Source organism: Lycium barbarum, chromosome 9, assembly GCF_019175385.1.
Source record: "Lycium barbarum isolate Lr01 chromosome 9, ASM1917538v2, whole genome shotgun sequence".
NCBI classification, from domain to species: domain Eukaryota; kingdom Viridiplantae; phylum Streptophyta; class Magnoliopsida; order Solanales; family Solanaceae; genus Lycium; species Lycium barbarum.
Window position 1 is genome coordinate 26,284,404 of NC_083345.1, and position 25,047 is coordinate 26,309,450.

The 25,047-nt window shown below is 39.8% G+C and overlaps 1 protein-coding gene across 1 annotated transcript; it reads right to left on the minus strand.

The window, feature by feature from the left end:
- Positions 1 to 13,895: 13,895 nt before the first annotated feature.
- LOC132611793 (uncharacterized) lies at positions 13,896 to 20,174 on the minus strand. The gene is made up of 5 exons (XM_060326166.1): positions 20,120 to 20,174; positions 19,911 to 19,997; positions 15,736 to 15,816; positions 15,039 to 15,436; positions 13,896 to 14,747 (listed from the first exon to the last, which is right to left on the minus strand). The coding sequence occupies exons 1-5, from the start codon at positions 20,172 to 20,174 to the stop codon at positions 13,896 to 13,898; spliced, it is 1,473 nt and encodes a 490-aa protein (XP_060182149.1).
- Between the last annotated feature and the right edge of the window lie 4,873 nt (positions 20,175 to 25,047).

Genomic DNA, 25,047 nt, shown 5'->3' on the forward strand with positions numbered 1-25,047 from the left:
GGGCGTATTTCACCCACCTTCTTAGGTGGCTCATTGTTTGTGACTATCATAAAATACGGCCCGAGTTTACGGCCCGTATTTTGAAATACGGTCCGTATTTCTAGACGTATTTCATCTGTTCCCTAAGACTACTTACTGTTTTCATTATTGTTAAACACGACTAGAAAATATGGCCCGCATATTGAAATACGGTCCGTATTTCTAGCTGTATTTCACCAGCCACCAGCTGTGTATATAAATAGCGGGATTCAGTTAATTTTATGACTTATTCTCATTCCCATAAACCCTAAGGACTAAAATCTTTTATCCACATCTCCTAACATAAAGGTAAGAACATCTTTAACATTATTAATCAATTCTAGCATTAAACCCATGACTCTTAACATGATTCTTGAATGAAAAACCTAGGGTTTGCAAAGTAATCCTTCTCAAGGTGACCCAAGCTAGGATTTTGGGTGTTCTCCGTTGTAAAAGTAAATTATTGAATTACATAAGGCTTAATTAAGGTATGTCTCTTTTGAAAATGTTATTTTGGAATGCATGACTTCTTTTCAAAAGTTCTTTATTTAATAGAAAGGTGAACTTCTCATATTTTGAAACCCTAATTCATGTTTTTATCATGGTTGGTGTGTCTGAGGGCCAAGCCCACATTAGACCTTAATTGTACTATACCCTATACATGTATATGTGATCCCAACTGTTTTTCCTCTATAAGAGATGATCAATAATAAGGGTTAATGGTTGGTAATGAGGTTTTCATGAGAAACTATGACAATTGAACTTTGTTTAAAAAAGTGGAAACATTTTCAAACTTAATGCTAATGCATGGTGTGACTACATTGAGATAATTGTGATTTAGATTCTATGTTATAATTCAGCTTCCATGCTATGAATTTGATTGTTATGATTGGCCTAGCTACTCGGGAGGAAGGGTAGTCACTATGGATCCTAGTGTGGTAATTGCCTAGCCATTCGGGAGGAAGAGTGGCCACTACCGGGTTCGCTACTCGGAGTGTGGTTTATGCCTAGCTATTCTGGAGAAAGGATAGCCACTGAGAATTACATATTCCGATGTGGTGCGCTGTGACTAGGGAACCTCTACGGTCATCCCTTCGATGTGCTTGATTCTTGGGCCTGTATTGGCATGTATGATATTCTTATTTTCTCATGGAATTATTGTTGTTAATTATGATCAATTGAAAGGCATATTTGAAGTTGTACCTTGACAAGAGGCCTTATAATCGATTTTGATAATTCTTATTGAGATACACAAACTGACTAACTGTTCTTACATTGGTTTCACATGATTTTCAGGACTGATTTCTTTATGTATTATTGTACTCTATTTTCGAGTACGAAGTACTCAGGCATACCATTGTTGTTTTTTATGGTATTTTAGGTAACAGAGAAGAGCAAGTTCTTGATACTCTGGGCATTTAGGAAGGACTTGCTGTTGCTGCTGATTTGGTGAGCCCACACTTCATTCGTGGGACACCCTATTTATTTGTTTATTCATTATATTAGTTTTTCGGGCTGCGCCTCGATGAGTCAAACTACTATTCCTTTATCTTAGAAGCTCCATAGTATACATTCTTGTGGGTAGTTGTTGAGTTATTGATTAACTCTCGGGCACGTTATTACATTTGACTAAGTATTTGATTAATAAAGACTTCCACTGATTTAATTCATATATTCATGATTTGTTTACATTTATTTTATAAACCGTTGGAGGTAACTATTGAACCTGGCGGGTTCAAGTATTGTCAATGTTGTTCATGTCGTCGAATGCCGGTCAAGTCTAGGGTGGATTTTGGGGCGTGACATGCAGGCTAATGCAAGGAAGTCCAACATCTTTAGTGCTAATATGGACCCTCAAAGCTTGGAAGATATATGCAGTGCTACAGGACACCAAAAAGGGAAACTACCTTTTAAATACTTGGGAGTGCCAGTCTCAGCATCAAAGATTACAGCAGTGGACTGTGAAATGCTTATAGATAAGATAAGGGCAAGGGTAAGAATTTGGAGCTCAAGGAACTTGTCATATGCTGGCAGGGTGCAGCTCATTAACTCTATACTAATGCATGTACATTCTTACTGGTCATCTATCTTTATTCTCCCAAAAGAAGTAATGAAAAGAATAATTGCAGTTTGTAGAAATTTCTTGTGAGATGGAAAAAAAACCATACAAAAATCCCCATTAGTAGCCTGGGACCTGGTTTGTAGACCAAAAAAGATGGGAGGCTTGGGCATCTTGGATAGCATAACATGGAATAAAGCAGCCATAGCTAAATATGTTTGGAACATAGCACAGAAAGCAGATAATCTTTGGGTGAAATGGGTCAATCATGTGTTTATCAAAGATAGGGATTGGTGGGATTATGTTCCACCTAGTGACAGTTGCTGGTATTGGAGGAAGATATACAGCATCAAGGATAAATACAAGCAGGGTTATGTTGGCAATGGGTGGCTGAAAGCTGATGGGAAATACTCCATTCAGAGTGGGTACTATTGGGGCAAAGGAGATATGGAAGCATGGCAGGGGTATAGATGGATATGGAGTAAAGCTAACATCCCCAAGCACTGTTTCATTGGAAGGTTAGTAGCACACAATAGGCTGCTAACCTGTGCTTTGAATGTCAATTATCAAGAGCTTGCCTAGATGATATACTAGTGTGGTTGGGGGTGAGAATACAAAACTGTGAAGTCCAAGGCCTTTGGAGAAGACTAACCAGGAGCAGAAAAGGGAAGAACTGCAGAGAGTTCATCAAAGCAATAATAGTAGCATTGATATATAACATTTGGAGGGCCAGGAACACAGCAATTTGGCATATGACAGTGCCAATGCCTAGACTTGTCTGTGATATGATCAAGCAAGAGGTGTACATAAGGGTGACTAACAACAGAAAGAGGAAAGAATGAAGATATGGGAGGCGGTGGATAGAAAGACCATACACATAGACAACAACTTACAAAGTGCTAGATAGTTTACTTATAATAAATTGTACTAGGATCAAGTTCAGGAGTAGATTAGGAGTTTGTACCTATTTTGTCTGGTGATTAATAAACTTTTCTTTCAACCCAAAAAAAAAAAAACTAATACATGAATAAGTTATGAGGGAATCATGCATTATTTATGCAGAGTACAAGTAATAACTAATACATGAATAACTAAACTCTACATAACTAATCCCTTCGTTATTAATACCTGCATAACTCTAACCACCAACCAAACGACCCCTGAATGAATAGGAAATGTACCACTAGTTTGAAGTCAGCATGTACAAATTGTTGTAAAGCTTCCATTGCTTGTGGACTTCCTCTTCCACTCATGGCCTTCAATTCAATTCTTGGCTGCGGAATTGAACAGCTGAATCAATCCTGCTATTTTTCTTAGTTGTCTAATCTTTGTCGCGTAAAAACACATGCATAACCAAATTGTTGTCTTGTTGAACTTACAAATACTTCAAACATTCCACTAGTCCAATTAATGCTAGTCAGCAATTTCAATTACGTACATCAAGGTCGTGAGAGCCTAAAGATCTCTTAATGTCTTAGCAATTATTTTTATATGAATTTTACTAAGCAATGTAATTTTTTTACTAAGAATTAAAGTTGAGGTGGATCGGAGGCAACCGCTGCCAAAATTTAGAGATACATTCTCCAGACAATAGTTGTTTGCTCCTTTTGGACGCATTTTTACTCATTTAGCTCTATTAAGTTAGCTCAAAATTTTTTGGAGGATCAGATTTTATAATTCGAGATATGTAATGCGATACGGTAATTTGACTATTTAAGTAAGATTTCAAATGTAAATGATAAGTGTACGGTGTCAAGACCTGCCTATCTTAACTCAAGCGAATTTTAACCGTATATATACCTGTTTTAACTATCTTAGATTTAATTCAAACCGATCATTTGACACTCCTAGATCATAATCAAGTGAGTTTTAACTAATGACCCCAGCAGCAATAAAAATATTCATGATGAGGAAAAATAATATACAACTTCATTGCTCTGAGTAACAAGATTCGCGATTCATATCAACTTTTATATTCGAAAATAGATTATACATAAATGCATGTGTTTTAACTCAGTGGTATCTGTTTACCCCGAATTTAGGTAATCAATTGAATTTGTAAATGAGGTATATGATATGTGGGAAAATTTTAATCTATTTTGGTTTTTGATGAAATATATATATATATATATATAGATGGATTCGTGCACTATGGTTTGAGGATATAAATATATGCGTTAATAACTTGGATATAAATGTTATGTAGGTTGCTATGGACGAATAAGTATAGTAATACTAGAAAAGTAAGCTCAAAAAATAAGTCCACAGATTCGGACTAAAGAGAGAAATAATATTTTGATTCGCTATTACAATGCTCTGGATTCCAAGAAGCTAACCCTTAAAAGTAGGGAAATGCCCCCTATTTATAGTTTTGCCTTATAGGCCTTGCCTACAACACAAAGCCCTTTAGAATAAAGAAAACCCTAAAAGGATAATATTGGGCCGTACGGTCTGACACCCGTACGGTTGGCAGCACAGTGTGGCAAAACGGTCTTGACGTGTGGCATTTCGTAACTAACCAAACCGGACTAACGGCCATGATCAACTCGACCATAGAGAAACCGGACTGGCTGTGATGAGGAGTTTGCTCCGGATAAATCGGACCAAACGATTTTCCTCTGCTTTCTTCTGATCAACTACTTCCGGTGCAATACTCCCGGTCCGAAAGAAAGCCTTTACGCTCGTGCTTGTTTCTTCCTTCCCTTGATCCCCGGTCTCACCAGTCTAGCATTAATTCGATTTTTACCGTATACATATAGTCCCCACACTTTCCGGACCGAAGTTTTACCGGAGTAACGGGAAGTGGATGAGTCACGAAACTGGTGGTTCCATATGCTCGTTCTTATCTTTTCATTTTGGTGGGAACAGTTGCGTCACGTCCCTCTGCCATCAGCCACGTGTCTCATCCCGAACGACCGACTTTGGTAACGGCCGTAACGCACGTCGTTTCAAATCACGTCTCATTAATTGTGGGACACGTGGCATCCCCCGGTTGGCTGGGATCTGTAATTGTCTCGATTCCCGTGCCTATATAAGGCCTCTAACGCCCTCATTTTACCATTTTCACTTCCTCTTCTTCACTTCTTTCACTCTCTGATCGTTTTTCTCTCCAATTTTTCTTCTTTGATTGTGATCATCCCTCTTCCTATTTGTTTTGATCATAAAAAAGACCAATTTTGTCACCTTCTCTACTGTTGTTCTTTTGACTAAAAGTGCCACTTTGTTTCTTCTTTCAGTTTGCCGTTTTGAAATTTCCTCTCAACTGCTCCTTCACTCTTATTATTTTTTGCAACTTGTTCCTTCTTCCTCATCGAGTTCACCGAATATCCTTTTTCATCATCTCATTCAAATGTCTGCCAACACCGAAACCACCTCCCAGGATGTTCCCTCAGTTTCTTCTCAAGGAACCGAACCAACTTCACAACCCAAGGGAAAAACCGCCGTTGAGCCCACTGCTTTGGACATTGTGCGGTCAAAACCCAACTATAACAAGGAGTTTGAAGTTGAGAAGCCTTCCCCGGTTGATGATAGAGGGTTTTATGTAAGGCGGTATCTATCGTCCATTACCGAGCACAAACTTGATCATGTCCGGGCTGATTGTGGATGGGATAACCGTCCGGTGCAAGTGTTTGCACCCGGAACCGATGAATCGATCACCGACCATCGGGAGGGCTTTCTGTACGTTTACACCTATCCTTTTACACTCAAGCTCGACCCCCCAATCGACCCGGTTATTTTGGATATGTGCTAGACATATAATGTAACCTTGGCCCAGATTGGTCCGGTAGTCTGGAGGACCGTGGCCTGCCTCCGACTGTTGGCCAATAACTTGAAGAAGGAGTTTACGATGGCTCACTTCATTCGATTATATTCCCCGAGGTTGTTCCGAGGGGGTGTGATAAAGCTCGACAAGCGAAGCCGGAACCCGATCTTTTCGAAGATGGATGAAGACAGAGACCGAGGTTGGCTAGAGCGCTACATCCGGGTGAGGACCGCGGACATTATTCCGGCCAACTATATGCCCTTTCCGGAGAGGTGGAATGATAATCGTAAGTTTCTCAATTCTTTTAACAGTTACCTTTGAACGCTTTGTCAAACGTTTGCCCTTTCTATTAACACGATTTGTTTCCTTTTACCGTATACTATCTGTATACGGTAAAAATCGGATTAATGCTAGACCGGTGAGACCGGAAATCAAGGGAAGGAAGAAACAAACACGAGCGTAAAGGCTTTCTTTCGGACCGGGGCTATTGCACCAGAAGTAGTTGATCAGAAGAAAGCGGAGGAAAATTGTTTGGTCCGATTTATCCGGAGCAAACTCCTCATCACAGCCAGTCCGGTTTCTCCATGGTCGAGTTGATCGTGGCCGTTAGTACAGTTTGGTTAGTTACGAAATGCCACGCGTCAAGACCGTTCTGCCACACTGTGCTGCCAACCGTACGGGTGTCAGACCGTAGGGCTCAATCTTATCATTTTAGGGTTTTCTGTATTCTAAAAGGGCTTTGTGTTGTAGGCAAGGCCCATAAGGCAAAACTATAAATAGGGGACATTTCCCTACTTTTAAGGGTTAGCTTCTTGGAATCCAGAGCATTGTAATAGCGAATCAAAATATTATTTCTCTCTTTAGTCCGAATCTGTGGAGTTATTTTTTGAGCTTACTTTTCTAGTATTACTATACTTATTCGTCCATAGCAACCTACATAACATTTATATCCAATTTATTAAAGCATATATTTATATCCTCAAACCATAGTGTACGAATCCATCTCTCTCTCTCTCTCTCTCTATATATATATATATATATATCATCAAAAACCAAAATAGATTAAAGTTTTCCTACATATCCTATACCTCATCTACAAATTCAATTGATTACCTAAATTCGGGAAAAACAGTTTGGCGCCCACCGTGGCGCTAGGATAATAGTGGTTTTTTCATCTTTGGCTTCTCTCTCTCTCTCTTTTACCCGTTAAGTCTTAAAAATATTTTGGTCATCTCTGTGACAACGGACCAAATGGCAAGCAGTGGACAATCTGGTCATGTCAACAACAATGAGATTGTGGCTGAAAATGAGAATAGTGGGCTACGGGGCTTACCAGTAGATCCCATCGACCCAAATTCCGTTGATTCGAGGGAGGGCCTCAATCGGCAGAACACCGTGAACCAGGAGAATGCCGCCCAGCCGACCACTGATCCCTTAAGTACTCACAATTCAGTTACTTTATCTCGGGCACAAGGCCGGAAAGTGCTGGACGCCCCGGATGATATTAACTTACGTTTAATTTTTGAAATATTGCAGGAGCAGAGAACAGCTATTGCCGAGCAAGGAGTCGTAATAGCTCAGTTACAAAGAAAAAATGATGAAACGGCCCCGGAGAGGGTGAAAGGTGTTGCCGAGCCCAGAAGGGACGAAAAACGGATGATCAAGAGTAATGGGTCCGGAGCCGGTTCATCCACCGAAGTTCTGAGAATACTCGAATCATTGGCGAAGCGGGTAGACTCAACTGAGAAGAGGGTGGAGACATATAACTCTCGGGTGGACCAGATCCCGGAGGCTCCGCCTATTCTGAAAGGACCGAATTCGAAGAGGTACATTCAAAGGCCTTTTCCTCCGAGTGCGACTCCAAAATTGATCCCGAAGAGGTTCAAAATGTTGGATATCCAGAAGTATGATGGCACAACGGACCCGCAGGAACACGTGACTTCATACATCTGTACTATAAAAGGCAATGACGTTGAAGAGGATGAAATCGAATCCGTGTTGTTGAAAAAATTTGGGGAAACTCTGTTGAAGGGAGCACTGACTTGGTACGACCATCTGCCCGAGCATTCAATCACTTCTTTCGAAATGCTTGCGGATGCTTTCATAAAAGCTCATGCCGGTGCTAAGAAGGTGCAGGCCCGTAAGGCAGATATTTTCCGTATAGCCCAAAGAGATGATGAGTTATTACGTGAGTTTATCAACCGGTTTCAAAGGAAACAGATGGATCTCCCTCCGGTTCCAGAGGAATGGGCTGCGCAAGCTTTTACCAAAGGGCTTAATCCTCGAAGCTCGACGGCCTCGTTCAAGCTAAAAGAAACTTGCTGGAATACGAGGCTGTGACCTGGGCTGATGTTCATAACAGGTATGAATCAAAGATCTGGGTAGAGGCTCCCCCGGACCTGTAAATATGAGCAAAGGCTCTAACAGATTGAGGAAAAATTACGAGCCAGAGTCAAGACCGTCAAGGGAAAGGTACAGACCGTACTCTCATTCAGAAAAGCCAAGCTTCAGGTTGGAAAAATTGAGGGTTGGACCCAGCCAATTCCCCAGCCGAGGTGATAAACAGACCGAGCGGCCATCGAACAGCCGAGGCCTGTCATTTAGGAGCGATGCCGGGAGCACGGCTGCGAACAGTGACCTACTGAGGGTATCGGAGTACAACTTCAGCATGAATACCTCGGAGCTCGTCTCGGCCATAGGACAAATCGTAGAAGCAAAATGGCCGAGACCGTTGAGATCAGATCCCGGTCAACGGGACCCGAACGTGATATTGGAGTACCACGGAACCCATGGGCATAGAACTGAAGACTGTCGCCAATTGAGAGAGGAAGTGGCTCGGTTGCTGAAAAAATGATCACCTTCGCGAATTCCTGAGTGAGCGAGCTAAAGGTCATTACAAAGAAAGGGATTCAAAAAAATGGGCTGAACCGGTGGAACCTCAGCATATAATCAATATGATAATCGGGGGTATGGATGCGCCTCGGGGCCCGGTGATGAAACGGACAAAGGTTTCCATTGTACAAGAGAAGCGTAGCCGAGATTATATGCCCAAAGGTTCCATCTCCTTCAGCAACGAGGATGCAGAAGGCATCATTCAACCGCACCATGATGCTTTGGTAATTTCTATTCTTATTTTTAAATCATAAGTCAAGCGTATTTTGATTGACCCAGGTAGCTCAGCCAATATCATCCGGTGGATAGTGGTCGAACAAATGAGGCTACTCGATCAAATTGTACCTGTGGCTCGAGTGCTCAGTGGGTTTAATATGGCAAGTGAAACCACGAAGGGGGAGATCTCTTTGCCGGTTGACATTGACGGCATCATTCAGCAGATGGTGTTCTATGTAATCGAAGGAGACATGAAGTATAATGCTTTGCTCGGCAGGCCGTGGATACATAGCATGAGGGCTGTTCCGTCGACATTACATCAGTTGCTGAATTCCCAATGCCGGAGGGGGTAAAAACCATCCGAGGAGAACAACCCGCTGCAAGGGAGATGTTCGCGGTCGAGGAAGCGTCGCTCATTCCCAAAAACCCGGATAAAAAAGAGGACGAGTCAATCGGTGGCAAGGACTCTAAATAGCAACTAAAGGGTACGAGTCCCACAGCGGAGCAGCAGGGGTCAAACCCGGGGTATGACGAGGATGATTTCGGTGTACCTAGATCTTTCGTCTTACCAGATGACTCGGATGCAACCAATTCTACAGTGGAGGAACTAGAGCAAGTCGTCTTGTTCGAATATCTACCAGATAGAAAGGTATACCTGGGCACGGGGCTAACCTCGGAGCTCAGGAACAAATTGATTAAGTTTCTGCAAGCTAATGCCGATTGCTTCGCATGGTCCCATATAGATATGACAGGTGTGCCACCGGAAGTAACAACTCACAAGCTCAGCCTTGACGGGAGATTTCCCCAGGTGAAGCAGAAGTGGAGGCCTATGGTAGAACCGAAGCACGCCTTCGTAAAGGATGATGTAACAAAGCTTTAAAAAATAAGCTCTATTCGGGAGGTAAAATACCCGGATTGGCTGGCTAATGTAGTGGTGGTGCCGAAAAAAGGTAATAAATTTAGAATGTGCGTTTATTATAAGGATTTAAACAAAGCATGCCCGAAGGATTCATTTCCGATGCCTCACATCGATAGAATGATCGATGCAACGGCCGGGCATGAAATGTTGAGTTTTCTCGACGCTTACTCCGGGTATAACCAAATCCGGATGCACCCGGAGGATCAAGAGAAAACGTCCTTTATTACCCAATACGGGACTTACTGTTACAATGTCATGCCCTTCGGATTAAAAAATGCCGGTGCAACTTACCAATGCCTGGTTAATGGGATGTTCGAAGAACATATAGTAAAAACAATGGAAGTTTATATTGATGACATGGTTGTCAAGTCCCTGGAAACATAGGACCATTTCAAACATCTGCAGGAAACTTTCGATGTACTCCACAAATACAATATGAAGCTCAACCAGGAGAAATGCGCCTTCGGTATTCGGTCGGGCAAGTTCTTGGGTTTCATGGTGTCTAACCGGGGAATTGAAATCAACCGGGACAAGATCAAAGACATCGAGGACATTGAGGTGGTAAATAACGTCAAAGGAGTGCAGAGGCTCATCGGAAGGATAGCGACACTGACTCGGTTCATATCTAGATCCTCGGACAAGAGTCACTGTTTCTTCTCCTTATTAAAGAAGAAGAATGACTTCACTTGGACACCGGAATGCCAAAAGGCCCTACAGGAATTGAAAAGATACCTGTCCAGCCCGCCTCTGTTGCACACACTGAAGGCAGCGTTTCCTCTACCTTGCTGTATCCGAAGTAGCGGTAAGTGGCGTTTTGGTCCGGGAAGAATCAGGTACGCAATTCCCTATATATTATGTGAGTAGAACTTTGGGGGATGCGGAGACCCGTTACCCCCACCTTGAAAAATTGGCATTGGCATTGGTAAGTGCTTCTAGAAAGCTCAAACCTTACTTTCAATGTCATCCGATATGTGTAGTGACCACTTATCCTCTAAAGAACATCATGCATAAACCGGAATTGTCAGGTAGATTAACTAAATGGGCCGTAGAGATTAGCGGATACGATATCGAATATAAGCCTCGGACGACTATCAAGTCCCAAATCTTGGCCGATTTTGTGGCAGACTTCACCCCGACTTTGGTCCCCGAGGTTGAAAAAGAACTTCTGCTGACTTCGGGGAAAGCTTTGGGTATTTGGTCATTACACACAGACGGGGCCTCAAACCTGAAAGGTTCCGGGCTAGGAATCGTCCTTAAAACTCCCGCCGGGGATGCCATTCGACAATCCATTAGAAATATTAAATTGGCTAACAATGAAGCCAAGTATGAGGCTATGATTGCAGGTTTGGAATTAGCTCGAAGAATGGGGGCCGAAATAGTCGAAGCAAAATGCGACTCTCTTTTGGTTGTTAACCAGGTGAATGGCGTCTTCGAGGTCAAGGATGAACGGATGCAAAGGTATCTGGAAAAAATTCAAGTGATATTACACCGATTCAGAGAATGGACCATGCAACATGTACCCAGGGAGTAGAACAGCGAGGCGGATACATTGGCCAATTTGGGCTCTTCCGTCGAAGGGGAAGAAATTAACCCCGGCACCATGGTACAGTTAATAAATTCGGCGATAGAAACCGGACATGCTAAAATAAACACGATGGTTTTAACATGGGATTGGCGCAACAAGTACATCGACTACTTGTGAGATGGAAAGCTCTTGAGCGACTCAAAAGAATCTCGGTCACTAAGGACAAAAGCTGCACGGTTTTGCTTAGTAGACGACCAATTGTATCAGCGATCTTGATTTGGGCCCTTGGCCAAGTGTTTGGGTCCTGGAGAAACCGATTATGTGATGAGAGAGCTACACGAGGGGACGTGCGGAAATCACTCCGGTGCAGAGGCTTTAGTTCGAAAAATCATTTGGGTCGATTATTACTGGAACCGAATAGAGGAATATGCAAAGGATTTTGTCCGAAAATGCGATGGGTGTCAAAGACATGCCCCAATGATTCACCAACTGGGGGAGTTGCTACACTCGGTGATGTCACCTTGGCCCTTCATGAAGTGGGGAATGGACATTGTTGGTCCACTTCCATGGGCACCAGGTAAGGCTCGTTTTATTTTGTTTATGACTAACTATTTCTCTAAATAGGTTGAAGCGCAGGCCTTCGAAAAGATTGGAGAAAAAGAGGTTATTGACTTCATATGGGACCACATCATCTGTCATTTCAGCATCCCGGCCGAGATAACTTGTGATAACGGCCCTCAATTTGTTAGCAGCAAAGTCAATGACTTCCTCGAAGGGTTGAAGATCAAGAAAATTGTATCAACCCCGTATCACCCAAGTGCAAACTGACAGGCAGAATCCACAAATAAAACAATAATTCAAAACCGAAGGAAAAGACTTGAAACATCGAAGCATCACTGGAGGGAGGTGCTCCCGGAGGTATTATGGGCTTATAGAACCACAGCAAAATCAAGCAAGGGAGAAACACCTTTCTCGTTGGTCTACGGAGCTGAAGCCCTCATCCCCGTAGAAGTTGGTGAACCGAGTCTCCGGTTCAGATACGCCACCGGTGAATCAAACGAGGAGGCCATGGCCGTAAAAATCGACCTCACGGATGAACTTCGTGAAAATGCGTCAGTTCGAATTGTAGCCCAGAAGCAGAGAATGGAAAGGTACTATAACTGGAGGGCCAATTTTTGACATTTCCAAGTTGGGGACTTGGTGCTTCGGAAAGTTACTTTGAACACCAAGAATCCCAACGACGGTAAGTTGGGTCCGAACTGGGAAGGGCATACAAGATAACCGGAATAACGGGTAAAGTGTCGTATCAGCTGGAATCCATGGACGGACAACAGTTGCGCAATAATTGGAACGTGGCGCATTTGAAGAGATACTACTGCTAAGGTATGGACACTTGCCCTTGTGTTATACTTTGCTCATCGTTCTTTCTCGCAGGAATTCAAATACCGGATGAAGCTAGGTGTTAGGTCTGAAAACACGTGTTGCACTCTTTTCCTTAGTACAGTTTTGTCTCAAAATGGGTTTTCCGACAAGGTTTTTAATGAGGCAATGAGTACAATGTGTTACTTGATAAAAAGAAAGTTAAGTGTCCAGAAAACCGGGGGCATACCCTTCGAGTGGGACTGGATAGTGCTTACCCGATCATGCAGCTCGGATAAACACTAGGGGAGTACTATACCCATATCGAGGCTTACCCCGGTAAACAGAAAATGAAGCAGCTCAACAAAGAAGAACGCCGTTGGATCCTTGAAATTTTATTTCTCACCTCCGACCAAAATCGGACCTTCTGTATTAGGTTTCAATGTATGGACCAAACGATCAGAATGAATCGTGTCCACTTAGTATTTGCTACGGCAAAAACAGAAGAAATGGACAAAATTCTCATATCATGTACGTACAAATACTTGCAATACAAAGATTATTGAAAATTTGGATTATTGCATTTCGGATATGTCCTCTTGTTAAACACCTTACCCGGGTGATTACCGCCGAATTTCGGCATCGCTTTATTCATATACCCTACTCCGAGCACTACAGTCGAAATTCGACAAAGGCAACAAGGTCACATTGAACCAAGCCAAAATCTTTAACACCCTCGAATGGGGACTGCTACATCATAATTTGCTAAGGCTTGGATTCAGGTGTCCGAACCTAATCCATGATAAATGAACTGGCGAAAAAATATCGGCCCTAAAATGCCTAATGTGATTCGGAGACGTCTGAATTCACAGAGCATAATTAAGTCCCATGGGCAAACCACTTGATCAAATCACCGGACAAATTACACCGGACAAAGTGAAAAGCCGATAACGAGGCATAATCCGGCAAAATGGCTCCGGGCAAAAGTCATAATAAACACAGATAAAAGAATAAAGGAAATCAACAATAAAAATATGCATTCCATATATGTGAGGTTTTTTACATCTGAAATTCCTACGAAGATAAAAACAAAAAACAAGCCAAAAAGGCAAAGTCAAAATAAAGGCTAAGTTCAGGCCCTGATCTATCCGGTGCAGCTAGAACCAGAACGCTCGGATACTGTCTGCTCGGAATCCTCGGAATCGGTATCAAGGGATCTTTTGGCTTCCTCCTCGGTCTTTTTGGCTTCAAGTATCAAGGTCGGAAGGTCCCTAAAACCTTGTTGAGCTTGCTCGAGGGTGGCCCTCCAGGACTTCCACCGCTCATACTCCACTGCAATTGTGGTATGAGCCTCGGTAGCTTCCACATTCTTAAGGAGTTTCGCCAGGTCGGCCTCAGCTTGGGCCAATTTGTCAACCAATTCGGATCTCTCGACATAGAGGATTCTTTGAACTTGAGTATCCGACTCGAGCTCGGCCTTCAGGATGTCATTGGCCTCAGCTGTCTCCTCGAACTTGGTCTTGAGCTCGTCGCATATTTGGGCCCTATCCTCAGCTTTCTGCATGAATACCCTCAACTTGTCCTTGTACTCAGCATTCTCGGACTCAAGCAATTGATGCCTCTCGGCCATGTTCACAGCGTCAATCTTGGCCGAGTCAAGCTCTTCCCGAAGTCGAGATATAGTACCCTCGAGTTCACCAACCTTTGAGGAGAAACGAGCATTATCTTGGCTAAGGCCGACCTTGTTCGCTTCAAGGAGCTGGTTCTTTTCGACCATCCCGGCCAGCTCATCCTTTAACCAAAGGTTTTCGGCCTTCGCCGCTTCGAGCTTGGGTCGAAGATTGGAAAGGGCAGTTGCTCGGTTCAACTCATCCTCATTCACTTGCAAAAGATGCTGGAACTTCTCCGTTTTCCAACCCTGGGCGTCCAGCTGGCCTTTAAGGTCGTCAACCTCTTGCTGGGCATGGATGAAGGCCTCATTAACGAGCACCACGCTCTGTGAAATAAATGAGACGTTAAAAACATGGAAAATAAGAAGGAAAAATTCACATCGAGTTGGGGAAAGATAGGCTGATAAGCTTACTCGGTTGCCCGCGTGCATGCCCTCGTTAATAAGACTCTGCCAGGGGACCCCGGTCATCTTTCGCTTATCCGAGTCCGAGACATGGGGCCTCAGGTAGCTTGCAACTCCCATAGGACGTGATAAAAAACTGCAGTCCTCGGGGACGGTGATCACGACCGATCTTGTCCTTCTAGGTTCGACACTCGGGGCCGGGAAGATACGCACAAGGCTATCTCTTGCACCGGTATCGGTGGACCGGCTAGCTGCCCTCGTGACTCGAGGGATAGGGAGATTTCCAAAAGCGAAAGCTTCCCCGATAGTAGGAGGAGTATCCGAGAACATATCATCAAAGTTATCCGACCTCGAAGCTGGAGTGGGGGAAGCCGGAACAGCACCAGTAGTCTCGGCAGGAGCAGGTGCTTCGGATGCCGGAACAACACCAGCAGCCTCGGTAGGGGCAGGTGCCTCGGATGTTGAAGCTGGGTCCCCAGCGGGAAGTGAACCGGTATCCAGTGGAGCCTCGGTTTCGGGAACCGGCTCATCCCTCTGTTCGACCTCGGCAGTTGGTGCATGTCCGGACCTTTTGGTCCTTTTCAGGGGGGTCTCCTTGGACGAAGCATCACCTGAAATGTCAACATATTCAATTGACCTTAGAGGAGTTGGGTAAAGAATTTCTTCCCCACATGTGTGCAGTGCCGGAGCCGGCGGTCCTTCCCCGGCTGAAGGAAATGGAGGAATGATGGTATCCTCCTCCGGAATAGAGTCAACAGAGGGAGTCACACCGACCCTTCGAACAATGAAATCGGGATCTATTTCATCTCTTAGAGTCCGAACGACGCTTCTTGCCCTCTTTTCGGTTTCTGCCCTTTGTCCGAGGGTTTTCTCCGCCTTTTGTTGGCAGCAGCAATGATGCGGGATGTACCCGCTGAATCAAATTCAGGAACCGGCGCAGTTGGCTCGGCTGCTGGCTCCGGTCTGGGCTCTACCGAACCCTTGGGTAAACCTGAATATCGAAGAGGTTATGAAAAAAAGGGAAAGAAAAAGGTAGAAAATGCGATAAATTCCTACCTAAGCATAGTATTACCGTGGTTTTGAGCGACACATCGGCCACGCGACAGGAGACCCCATGTCCGCGCTTCATGGGTGTGTTGGCTAAGGAGAGCGCCAACCCATTCATTCATGTTCCGGACAGCCGGAGGTATCCATGCCACGACTGGTATAAAGAAGGAGACATCGTATTAATACGAAAGGGCAAACGTTTGACAAAGCGTTCAAAGGTAACTGTTAAAAGAATTGAGACCGGGGATCAAGGGAAGGAAGAAACAAGCACGAGCGTAAAGGCTTTCTTTCGGACCAGGGGTATTGCACCGGAAGTAGTTGATCAGAAGAAAGCGGAGGAAAATCATTTGGTCCGATTTATCCGGAGCAAACTCCTCATCACAGCCAGTCCGGTTTCTCCATGGTCGAGTTGATCATGGATGTTAGTCTGGTTTGGTTAGTTACGAAATGCCACGCGTCAAGACTGTTCTGCCAACCGTACGACCCAATCTTATCCTTTTAGGGTTTTCTTTATTCTAAAAGGGCTTTGTGTTGTAGGCAAGACCCATAAGGCAAAACTATAAATAGGGGGCATTTCTCTACTTTAAAGGGTTAGCTTCTTGGAATCCAGAGCATTGTAATAGCGAATCAAAATATTATTTCTCTCTTTAGTCCGAATCTGTGGAGTTATTGTTTGAGTTTACTTTTCTAGTATTACTATACTTATTCGTCCATAGCAACCTACATAATATTTATATCCAAGTTATTAACGCATATATTTATATCCTCAAACCATAGTGCACGAATCCATCTATATATATGTGTATATATTTCATCAAAAATCAAAATAGATTAAAGTTTTCCCACATATCCTATACCTCATCTATAAATTCAATTGATTACCTAAATTCGGGGTAAACAGTATCCAGATATTCTAACATTCGATAGTAATTACGTAGTTTGCACGTCATACGTGTTGCATGAAGTCTCCTATTAATTTCTCGCCTCGATAGGCCATGACCTATTCAATTTCCAACTTATTTTTACTAAGCCCTTCTAGTCAACAGTCAATAAAAATAAAGGGCCCTTCCAAGGACTTGAAAACTGGTCCTTAAACAATTCAATCAGTGTTTCATGCATAGTATTATAAATAGACCCCAATTTTGAGCACTCGATCATAAATCATAGTAGTAATTTCAATATAAACATTTCAATATAAACATGAGGTCTCAAGGCAGCGATATTATTTTAGCAACCATATGTATGGTTCTTGTACTAAGCAGCATACCTCATGAAGCCACAGCTAGGATTCTAAAAGAAGAAGTAATTAGAAACAAACACCTTTTGTTACCATCTTTTTACAATCCTGTTCGAACACCTACTCCTAACCCTGGGAACTGAAGGCAGAAAAAAGACTATCGAGCAGAAGAACTTTGCCGGTCAGCGAAAGAGAGTTGTTGTTCATCCTCCTCCAATTCCTCCATCCCATGGCTACCTAACTATATAATATAAGCGCATTAAAATGATACTTGATCAGTCTTGACTCTTGTGTAACAGAAGTACATCATTCTTTCATTGTTTCGTTTGTTTTTTGGTATGTTGTCGCTTTATATCCTGATGTATTCTAACTTATTATTATTCGTTTGTATTTTTTACTTTGTTCTTTTATTGTAGTAAAAAAAAATTCAAAAGAATCCTGAGGTAATAGCTTGCCAGGAAGTGTATTCATGTTAGTGGGCTATGGACCTTGTTTTGAGGGTTATTTGTGCATGTTATAAGTAGAGGCGGATTTAAGTTTTGAAGTTTATGATTTTTGGACTCCACAGTGATATAAAAGAACTTTGTTTACAGTCAAATATAGAATTTAAACAAAAGCTACTGAATTCATATGAACCCATACCGTAAAAGGCTAGATCTCTCTCTGGTTATAACTTAAAGTTAAAGCCTATACGTGTTGGTTGTGCTATTTGGGGCGATTTGTCCTTCTAAGAAGGGTTGTATTTCAAAAGGTGCGGCCCCTTCATATTCCCGTATCGTGCACTTTGTACTTTGGTGTTTAGATAAGTTATGGAGGGGATTGTAATGCAAAGATTAATACTTACACAAAATAATTATGCATACAGTATAATACAAAGATTACTTATGTAAAGAAATAAATTATGGGTATAACTCAATCTCAAAAGTTAGGTCATGAGCCGAGGATTGCCCAAGTACATATAAGGGACTTTTGGAGAGTGAACAATTTAAAGAAATAGATCTTGGGCCTAACTCAATCCCAAAAGCTAGCTCATAAGGGTGATTGTCCAAGTCCATATAAGGAGACCACCTATCTCATTAACTACCGATATGGGGCTTTTTCACTCTTCAACATTTTATATCGGACGTTCGGTTATTACATTAAAAATTGGATATAGAATATATAATTTAAAACTAGTGTTTGGTTTAAATTGGAATATATCTATGTTGTCAATTATGACTTCTTGATAGCATGGCACCATAAGAAATACTACTATCTACGTCTAAATATTCATATATTAGCATCGTAGATCACTGTACTTACTAGATCCATGTCCATGTATGTTCCCAAAGTTGCAATTAGCAATCGACTTGATCTTTAGCTAGATAAAGCTACTCTAGTGCTCCTCTTTCTTCCTCTTTTTTTTTTTTTTAATTAATCATCTCACTGTGCACTAGCACACATCGGCAAAAAATTACAGTGTATATATAGGGTAAATTTTTTGTATTTATGTGCATATATTAACTTTTGAACACCCTCAGCAAAAAATTACAGTGTATATTTAACTTCTTCTTTTTTCCGAACACCCTGAATGAAAATCCTGGATCCGCCACTGCACACATGACATTACAAGTAAACATGGGAAATTATAAAGTGAACCCAGAAATAGCATTGCAGCGTAAGAACAATAAATTTGCACGAACTAAGACAGAAGGAGCTCAATTTGCAATGACGTAAAACCTGCAGAGAGAGTTCTAAAAAGGGTGCGCAAAACAACTATTAACCTTAAGGGTAACGTTGTCTTTTTGAATGTTTTAACCGTTATCCACCAATTTCCTGAAATAAGTAGCATCAACAAACTTACGAGTGTGATCTTTAGTCAACTTTGATTTCTCTTAATGCGGGCCAGTTTGAACTTCTTCAAACTATCACAAGGATATTTTGTTGTTCTACTTTGTATCTTTTAATAACAAGTCTATTAAAGCAATTTGCTTCTCCTACTGGTTTGTTCTTGATCTTGTATAACCATTTGACTCTAATTATTAGTCCTTTTGTAGGTGGTAATATAATCTGTTTATCGTTAACGAAAAATATGAAATCCTCTTCGAAACATATAGTCTCAGACAAGGACTTGAAATCAATTGCATTTTCAATATCCATGATCAATCATCAAAAGAATTTCTTGATGAACTCTCACTACCGAAAAAACGCTTCTTTGTGGCGGTTGTTTCCTTCGTTTGTCGGCGGTTTGAACTGCCGCAATATAGAAATAGCGACAGTTTAGACCTGTCAGCTGATAAACTATCCTAAAACCCTCTTGCGGCCGTTTGGAGGAACTGCTAGAATAACCGCTACAAATTGTTATTCAACGGCGGTTTGGAACTGAACTAAAATTTCTTAAAGCCCAACGGTTTAGTTCAATTAGCGACACTTTTAGCCGCATCTATCAGCATTTAATTTGTTTAGCAGTTGTTTAGGTTTATTTACAACGGTTTAACCCGTAAAATTAAAAATATCATAGCGGCGGTTTGGCCAATTTTTTTTTACTTTAGCATTTGCCTGCTATTTTTACACATTCCAACATTAAGAAACATAGCAATTAAATAGCTAAAAAACTTTTCAAAGTATTCAAACAGTTTGCACAATCAGATAAAATATAATAGAACATTCAAACTTTCAACAAATATATTGATTTGTATTAATGGTTTCAGGAAAACAAATTCACTACTAACAAAATAAGCAACTGAACCGTCACAAGTAAAATTCACGGTTCCGAAAAAACAAAGTTCACTACTAACAAAATTAGAACTGAAATCCATTACAAGCAAAATTCAGGTTGAACAGCATGATTAGCATTGCGATGGGTTTCAACATTTGGATGAGGAAGATGGTCTTGGCCTGTTTGAAACCTGAAAACATAAACATAAAAAAAAAAAAAAAAATTAACCGGACATGAACCTAGTAATGAAAGAAACAAGAGCTAGATCTAGGTTCATGTCCCGTTAATTTTTTTTTCTTTTGTGTGAAACACCAGTTACTTCTTCCGGAAGAGCACTAATTTCAACCAAATCATCTCTTTTAGCCATTTTAGGAATGAGTTGAAATTCAAGATATATTTAGGATCAAGCTATCAAGCTCTTGACCCAATGGTTGAAAAGAACTAGAGGAACCATAAAGATTGAATATTCATCGTATTTAAAATAAAATACCACACTTATTATAATATTTTTCTAGTGTTGATTATTTTCTTGATGCAAAATAGTTATTGGATTAGTTTATTACATAACATATATTTTTTGAGGTTCTGAAAGAGGAACCCAGCAATTGAACGAAAAGTTGATCGGGAACATTATATTCTCGAGTTACAGATTAAAGTAAAAATATCAATACTCGCACTAGATGTTTACTCTAAATAAATTTAATTTATGGTTAAATGATCTAATTAATGAAGTGAAAATTTATATTAATTAATTAATCATGATTATGTAATAAAAGTATATGTTCAAACACATATTATACATTTACTAGTTTGATATAAACATTCGATGGGAGTAAGTCTTTTATCTTCTGTCTAAGTGCCAAAGTAAGTCTCTTTCTTTCTCAAAATTTAAACAGAAATTGAGTTGTTATCACAGAATAAATTTCGCCTTTTCTCTTACCGTCATTTTTTTTTTTTTTTTTTGTTATCTCAGTCTTTCTTGTTTATTGTAATACCGTCGTCTTCCATATGACTCATTCAATTCAAAATTTCTTAATGAACCCAAACAGTCAACAGTCAAAATTCTTGCATAAACTTAAAAAGAAAAGTATCAGGTCTCAATTACTAACACGTTATTGCATGAGTTTAAATAGCCCTTATACGTTCTCTTCATAACCATATTAACCAAAATCTCATCATCCATAACCATATTAACCAAAATCTCATCTTCCATCTGAACAAAAAGAAAACATATATATCCTTCATAATATTCTCAATATTCCATCAGAATCAAACATGACTAGCAGAATGATACAAATGCTACTGCTTATACTTCTAATTAGCATCACATCAAATGAGGCTTCTCGAATTCTTAGCGATAACAATGAAAAAGAAGTAGTAGATTTTTTGAAGGGAAACAAATATCTTTTATTACAATCTCTACAATGGCGTCCTGTTCGTCCACCAACTCCAAACCCAGGCACCAATGCTCGTACTAAAATGACAAGCCAAGTTGCTCAAAGGAACTTTGCAGGTCGCAAAGAGTTTGCTCATGCTTCTCCTCCTCCTAATGAATACCCACAGACTAAAATTGCATTTGGCGTGGCCACGGACTGAGTATATATATAATAAGTCTTTGCCTAGCCATTAATTAACAATCTGACGATACGTCCTTAAATTAAACAATGAAATTAAGAAACTTTTAAATGTATCAATAGCAATCTAGGATATACGTAATCAGGAAAATAGAGGAGATATTTGTTCATTCTTTTAGGGAAAGTCTAATTAGTTTGACATAAAAATTATTTGTTTCGATTGTAATCTCGTGTTTTTGCTCATATCTGGCATTACATGTCGGAAGAGTTGGGCTGGGGTGACTTGGAGTGATAGAAAGATTTTAAATGTACTCTTTTTGTAATTATGTATTGATCAAGGTTGAAATTTATGTCAAATTTGATTATTTATATGAACGTCAAGGGAAGCGTTTGCAAATGTAGTTGACACGAATATGTTAAAGCAGTCTTTTTATACCTTGACTTCCAGTATATATGTGCCTTCATGTAGGTGTTAATTAGTATTGAAAATGTTTTTAGAAATATTTAAAAGAAAAAATAATCTAATTTGAGCATCAGAAACTTGGTATTAGAGTCAGATTAAACGTGTTCTAGGAAATCATGTGTCGTGTCTAGTCGATAATAATTTATGAGTATGTTGCACGTCCCACTTAAATTGTTTCCAAAAACTGCAAAAGTTTATCTCTAATGGTAATACTAGCAATTTTTACTACCATACCCTTTTTTCTTCCTCGTCTTGTTGTAGTTTTGTTCTATCTTTTTTTTTTTTTGTTTCTTTTTTATTCCCTTTTCCCTTTGATTCCCTTTGATCTTCTTTTGTTGGAGCTATTGTTCTTTGACCCTGGGGTTGTAGGTGACTGGTGTTGACTATCTGAGTAACCCCTTCTTATTGAGTTGTTTTGTTCTCTATTGAGTCGTAGGGATTTTCTTTTTATGTTCTAATTTGTTTTTTTTTTTTAACATATATCGGAATCTGATTGCGCTATTGGCCAACTAAATTTGCTCTGGTCTAGTGTGCGTCTGTTCCTGGGCTGTTTAGAGTTTTTTTGGAGAATTTAGTTTTTGTTATTTCTTTAATTTGGTCTATTTCTACGGTAATATCCTTCCACCGGGTTTAAGCCGTGAATGACATTCTTTTTTATTTCGTCTGAATGGCACGCTTATTTTTTTATTTTCTTTTGTTCTCTTTTATATTTTCTATTTAATTTAATTTCTTCATTTAATCATCTAAAAGAATCTATATATAATATAAAGCTAGGCATAGATAAGGTGATGTGACACCTCTCTATGACCACCATTTCTATTTATCTTTTATCTCCTTTTTTTGATTTTTTATTCTCTAAATATTCATCTTAATTAGTCTATTCTCCTTTCCTTATTATTAATGTGATAATTTCTATCCTCACAATCAATGTGATTAATTTCTGTTAAATGTATTAGTAAAAGCAAAGAATTTTACATCTCCCCACGTCTAGGATTAGTAACGCTTAAATATTTCTTCTTTAAATTTGTTACTAAAGAGTTTAGCTTTATGTTACATTCCCAAAGGTGTCCCATAGCATAATCTTCTTCAGACTAATTTCAGGTGAGGATTTTCTTTGTATTTTTATCCTAACCATTTTTATCAGTTTGTCCTTTTAGATTAGAATTGATTTTTCTTACCAACTTGATTATAATTCCATTTTTCAGAAACTCTGATCTGTTTTGTTTTTGAGAACAAACAATATAATATTTGCGAACAAATAGACCAGCTAAATTCATGCCTTTAAAGATAGGAGGACAAGTTCAAGACGGACGCCGTTCGAGTGATGTCGCTGCTTCCGATCTCCTGTATTAGTGGTGGTTATGGTGAAGGATTCAATCTCTATGAACATGGCTTGGGATGATTATGAGAGTCCTCGAAGCCAAGTACTCTGATCTGTTTGAATAATCAATTGTTGAATCTTTTGCCTCTTTTTTTTTGGCGTTTATTTCTTAATTATTTTATGTTACCCATAAAGTTCTTGTATATAAGGTAGTTGTATTATATATAAACTCTTCATTAGTAGGATGATTGTTTTGTCTTACCTTTCTTTTATTTCTTTTGTTTTCCCTGAGAGAGTTAGTGCTTATTAATTAATGCAATCTTTTATCTGTTAGTAGCATTACTACTTCGAAAACAAATTCATCATTATTCATGGCAGATGGAATAATAAACAAAAATGAAGCCAAAGGAAAGAACCTGTCTTCTTTTTCTGGTAAGCATTTTTTTCCTCTTTTCCCCACTTTCGATTTTTGTATTTATGTGAATGAACATAATCAAATTTTACCTTAAAGAGCTCATTTACTTAAAAGATGACGAAACAAATAAGAGAAATAGCATGCTCAAACATAATGGAAGCACACAACACTCCTTTTGGACATTTCAATTTTATTTTTGAGAATGGAAGAGAGTACAGAAGGTATTGAGTTATACTCTGATCCTTCTATGAAGATAACTAGAGGCTGACCTCTTCTTTTGTGTTCTCATTCATTATACATATCCTTCTTTCTCAGAGATATACTTATTCAAGGTAAATATAAAAATATTTATTAGGAGTATAAAAATGTAATGAAACTAAAATTTGTAATAATGATTTTATATATTTACTATAATCACGTAATCCAAAGTTTATATGAAATAATAAGGTTGATATCAGTCAAAACTCGACAAATGTTAGACACACAAGATTTTATATTTGGTTGAAGAGAAGAATGGTGTTGATATCCACCTCTTAAAATTGCAAAATTTTGTACCGTAGAATATTTATGGTCTGATTTTAATTTAATTTTTATTGTGATTCAATATTGTGCAATTTTTTTTCCCAAGGCATGAATAATTTTACTTTCACTTTACCCTTTTTGATATAGCACCGTCGTGATTACTTCCTTTTTTATTTTTACTACTCATAAGTTTTGTTTTTGAAAGGGAAAATGATCAAATATACCCCTCTACTTTAGTTTATTAGTCAATTTTGTCCTCCGTTAGCGAAAGTAGTCAAATATACCCCTCCCATTAGTAAAGTGTGCATTTATACCCCTAAGTGGATGGAAATCCCCAAATCAATTGAAATTAACCATTTAACTTAAAAAAAACCATGCCCCAACGATTGACCCGCCCCGACCCATGATTTCTACTGTGGTTCCCCTACATATGCAAACAACATGCCGATGAAATTAGCCATTTCAGTTAAATCAATAGATTAACTGGTACTGATTTTGTTAATTTGATCTTCACAATTACATTTTGATGTAGTTGAATGGAGGTGTATTTTCATTTCGCGGAAGAAATCATAAGTAAATCTGTAGATGCTTATTGTGGTGACTAAAATGAGCCTTCAAGATCTATAAAATCAGCATGTACATACTAAACTCAAGACTAAAATGTGAAGCAAAAATGCCACACAAAAGCAAAGCAACACACACAAAAAAAGAAGGTCAAATCTTGAGACCCCATATAATTTGGAATTACTGAAGACTTCCTATATCAAAATCACAGTCTGTTGATAAGTATAAAGTTTGGAGTAGACAATTTCCTGCCTCAAGTTTGTTGAAATCATGGGTCGGGTCGGGTCAATTATTGGGCATGCTTTTTTTTTAGTTAAATGATTAATTTCAGTTGATTTGGGGAGTTCCATCTACTTAGGGATATAAATGCACACTTTATTA